The sequence below is a fragment of the Montipora foliosa genome, chromosome 1 (genome assembly GCF_036669935.1).
Source record: "Montipora foliosa isolate CH-2021 chromosome 1, ASM3666993v2, whole genome shotgun sequence".
Classification (NCBI taxonomy): domain Eukaryota; kingdom Metazoa; phylum Cnidaria; class Anthozoa; order Scleractinia; family Acroporidae; genus Montipora; species Montipora foliosa.
In genome coordinates this window covers 4,922,336-4,927,335 of record NC_090869.1, presented here as the reverse complement: position 1 = coordinate 4,927,335, position 5,000 = coordinate 4,922,336, and the positions used below count along the sequence as shown (strand labels likewise).

Genomic DNA, 5,000 nt, shown 5'->3' with positions numbered 1-5,000 from the left:
GAATGGCTACAAAATTGCAAAAAAGAACAAGAGGATAAGGAAGATCTCGCGAGGGAATTAAATCAACGCCTATATGTCTGTTCCTGTAATCGTTTTCAACAATCCTTTCATTTTGCTGTCCAAACAATACTAGAAGTCATCGTCTTTGAAGTGAATTTAGCAAAGTGACGAAGTTTTATCGGGATCCCAGTTCTTTCTTTTCGCCAAGACAAAATCTACGGCCATTTTTTCCTTCTCTTTTGGCTATTGCGTTTTCCGAGTCGAAGAAAGTATTCCCATGCATACTTTTTCTTTTTTCAGGATCTGCTGTGTTGTTACATCAAGCGGTAACGAATCTTTCAGCTATTTTTTCACATCAACTTTCAAATCCTCATGTCCTCTAATTACGTGTTCCTGAATCTATGTCATAAGTTGACAGAAGACAATTTTCACGTTATGGGCACTTTAATCTTAGCCCGTGTTGCAAGCCTTTATGCTGGGTGTCATGCAAAGAAAGACCGAGGAGCAAGATTTTCGATGTTTTTGAAGCGCGAAAATTGGGGCGACAGTAAAACATCGAAAATTTAGTATCTTGGACAAAAGAAATGGTAAATTAAGGCCACCCCTTCTCCCATATCAAGGACTCATCCTAGTCTTCTTCCCAACCCTCTTTAGGGATGTCACGCAACGCATTGCGTGTCATCCCGAAAGACGGTTGCGAAGGAGATTAAGATGATTTTGGGGGGAATTTTATTCTTTTTTTTTTGTCCAATATTGTAGCTCCACAATCTTTCTTGCATGAAACATTTTGATGCTGACTCCGGAACGTAACTGAATATTTATGGGGGGTCAAATGTAAAAATATCATTTAGGTACTTTTCCCCTATATTTTGTGTTATTTATCAAATGTCACAAAAGTTGTCTTGTAATTGTAAGGAATTAAATCTTTTACTGGAAATAGTGTATTGAAACATAGAATTCTATGTTTCAATACACTATTTCCAGTAAAAGATTTAATTCCTTGACATTTTACACACTGGATAGACGCTCTAACCAACTGAGCTATGAAGCTACCGACGTTGGGAGCTGGTCATTTGTGGGTTCTAATGTTCCCGTGAGGAATGAATCAACGATGAAATGATATATGAAATGGCTATTTTCCCCCACTTAGAGAAGGTACGTTTTTAATTGGGGAGGTGGGTGGGCCGGGGCTTCGGAGGGGAGAGTCCTTAGCAATTTTTTTTACATATTGGGGAGGGTCACCTCAACCTGGGGGTGATAATTTTTTTTTTTTTTTGGCAAGGAAAAAAATACTCCATGTCGCTTCTATTTTGTAAATACAAGCAAAGCTACGGGTCGAAATTAATCTTAATTATTTTACAGGTGTCGAAAAATTTACATATCAAAAAACTATCTTCTCCCAACTAACATAATTTTCTCTCTCCGCTTTTGTTTCCGCGCGGGGGTCTGGTATAAAATCAGTCTCCGGTGAGGATTCGTCATATAAGCTACTCGAACTTGAACCGACAACTCGATCTACTACATCACTATATTCGCCCTTTGGGTTCGGGAACCACCCTAGGTCTTTATCTTTTCACTTCTCTGGACCTGTGCTTTCACTTGTTCCCGCAGCCGATGTGCCATCAACTGAGTCAGGAGGAGTAGCGGGCATCCTTTTTAGAATGGCGAGTCGGCACACAGCCGCAATAGCCACAAGTTGCTCCATCAGACTTCATGAAATCTTCGCATTCACCACAAGCACATTTTCCTCTTTCTATTCCTCGTACATCCGTGCCCACTTTCACGTTTTCACCGTACAATCACACGTCACGCTTAGATGAACATGGTTATATGAGTAACACTTCCAGTTTGTCCTTTCCACTTCCGGTTATTTTTGTCTTGGATAGGTTGAGGGGGGTGGGGGAGGGTCAGGTGTTTTTGTTTGGGTATTTTTGAAGGGTCATGCATTAAAACAATCCAGGAAGTGGGAGGGCTACGACTTTTTTCGCAAAAAAATTCTAAAATACCCCGGCCCACCCGCACCAATAAAAAACGTAACTTTCCTTATCTCGGCTCCCTCGCCGTACACACTGCCTCTGGATCTTTAACCACGGATTTTCCCTCTTAAAGGTCTTTATACAAGCAACTTTGATTTGGACAAATTTCTACGTGAAGCTAGATGAATGAGATTCCCAGATTTCAGCAATACGTTTCCTCGTTCTTTCAGGTGTGAGCATCATCAGTGCCCAGTCCGTCATCCTGATTACTGTCCCGGAAGGCACCAACATTGGGGGCGTGATAAATGAAGATAACTGGTGTCATCTGTCAGCATTGGATCCGACCTACCCTTGGGACGTCCCGTTGTACAAATCAGAGCAGTTTGATGTAGGGTCCGTTGAGTTTGATCCCTACGTAGTGACCGAATCTGAGCAGTCAAGCCATGGAGGTGTCTTGAAAAAGTATAACATAAAGGTGAACGTTTGGTTCAGTCCAGAAAAGACGAACTGTGGAATCCACGATCATCACACCGATCCAGAGATGCTGGAGGTCCACACTCAGATCTATGGAACTGGAAGGATGCAGAAGTTCCGTGAAAAAGATTTTAAGGCCTTGTACGAAGATGTAAAAATGGCTCCTGGCTTCACTCATGATCCGTTTGCTGGCGTCAAAGAAAGTGGCGACATTTTCTATGGATGACACCAGTACTACAGTGATACTGATTGCATCTGGATGGCAATCGAATATCACCCCGCTTAGTAAAGTTGTAAAGCACTTTTAACCTGGCTTTTAATTTGGGGATCTATATGACCTTTTATAACATCATGGGAGCCTAAGGAACTATTTTGCTTTGATAAGTGGAAAAGATTTACCACCACTTATCTTTATGACTTAGAAGTTAGTTGTGAACGGCAATATATAGATTTAGCCAAGCCTAAAAGCGGAGCGTCCGGGTTATTTATTCTTACAATAAGTTAACCTGGCGTGATTCTGCAAAACAACTCTTTCTCACCGCAATGACTGCTTTTAAGTGCTTAGCTGGAAACTTGAGCAAAATTAATCAATTCTAAATTGAACGCGAAACCGTGTGATTACCTACACGAATTGCACTCCACTCGGTCCTGTTACTATTACTAATCATAAAAATTACAAGTTCTTCGATCGTGATTGGTTTTAAAAAACTCTCATTTTCCACTGATGCACTAGCCAAGTTGTTATCGGATAGTTAGTTATTGAATAATTTGTTATTGAACAGTTTTTCTTTTTTTATCGGGCAGTTTTTGGCATCTAATTGTCGGTAGGAAGTGTAGTGGCCTTAGAATGTTTACATCTCTTTTGTAGGTATTTTAATGCAATTTTATTTTCTTCTTTCAAAACTTGGCTATTCCTCTTTTCTAAGAAATTGTCATTTTTATGATTAATTAGTAATAGGACTTCGTGTCGTTCAATTCGGTCTGTAATCATACTCGTGATAAGCAAATTGAACTCCCGCTGTGCGTCCGATTTTGTTATCACTCTTATAATAACAGACCGACTTGGACTCCACACAGTCCTATTACTTATTGGGTTCACACTAGGCACTAAGTCTGTCTTAGCCTAAGTGAAGCCAAGTCACCTTAAGTCCGCTTGAGCGTTCAGACATATCTAGAAGACAAATTCTTTCCGTGCAAAGCTGTCATCATGAACAATAAAAATAACAGATAAGGTAACTAACATCATAAATGTGGTGAGGTAGTCACGATCCATTTTAGCGAAGAAGTTGAGATAAAAATGAGACCGAGAAGCCGTAAAATCGCTGTAATTGCGACTGTTGTCTGTTTATTAAATTTACAAAGGTTGCTCAGCCAAATAACCTTACAAAACCTTATGTTCCTTCGTGGAAGAATGATGGAAGATTTGGTCCAAGAGAGTGAAAGCCTGCTTTTTCTGACCGCCCTACTTTGGAGCATTCACCGAAGACGAGGTAATTTTCGGCACATAAGAAGAAGAGCGTGGTGGCCAAGACCGCAGAACTAGTTTGATGTATTAAAATGCTAGCATCACCTCGGCTGAATGTTGTTTGGAAACCAAACTTTCGAATGGAACGTGAAACGTTTGACGTGCTTTGCCGAATTCTATCTGATAAAACCCACGATTTTGGAATTTTTTTGCTATCAGGTTTCTTAAGTCAGCCTTAAGTCATGTTTCAAACAGACTTAAGAACTGCTTAGGTCGTTTGAGTTTGCCGACACTAAGACAGAGATCACGCTTTTGTGACTTAGCGGTTCACACCTGTCATTTTGACTAAGTCGGCTTAAGAGATTACTAAGTCAGACTTAGTGGTCTAACGTGAACCCAACAAGTTTATTACTGAATTGTTCAGTAAGCGTCAATGAAAACACAACTCACTTGAATGAAACTTTTTTTAATTAATAAAATTACGATGTCTAAGTTAAAAGCTTGGCTTTTCGGTTGTTTACAAAGACAATGTCTTCACTGTACTGATTTTCTCTCTGACGTCTTGCCTTTGGTTCCCTTTTTTGGTTGCTTTTCCTTTACGGCTAAACTTCTCCATAGATGTAAATCGTCATTTTCTTGCAAACGAGTATGCTGACCTATCATTTCCTCTGTTGTTTTGAATTAGGTAAACATTTCTCTGTGTAAAATGTGTACAAAAAAAACAATTCATCGCCGGAAATTTGGATTTAGCAAACAATCGTGACTATAAATAATAATCATGGTGCTATTATAAGGATTTATGGGGTGTAACAAGGTGCTGTTGCTCTTAAACGAAAATGGGGACCTCCCATTTTTATTTCAAAATTTACGTTCCTGTAATATAAACAATCAATATGCAAAGTTCCTCAAACTCTCAGGGCAGGTTCTATTTCAGTCGAATGATCTCAATTTCGACGTCTGCAGCCCCTGAACCGATGGGCTGAAATTTGGCCAGCTTATTGTTGGACATTTTCTCTCAAAACCGTGCCTGCAATTTCTTTTTTTTTTTCTTTTTTCTAATTACCTTCATGATTTACCACAGGAAG

At 39.7% G+C, this 5,000-nt stretch overlaps 1 protein-coding gene across 1 annotated transcript in view; it reads left to right on the top strand.

The window, feature by feature from the left end:
• LOC137974255 (uncharacterized) overlaps positions 1–4,345 on the top strand; it is an 8,112-nt gene extending 3,767 nt beyond the window's left edge. The window contains exon 2 of the mRNA XM_068821126.1: positions 2,207–4,345. Coding sequence (XP_068677227.1) covers positions 2,207–2,676 — 470 coding nt within the window. The 3' untranslated portion in view covers positions 2,677–4,345. The remainder of the gene's footprint in view (positions 1–2,206) is intronic.
• The last annotated feature ends 655 nt before the right edge of the window (positions 4,346–5,000 follow it).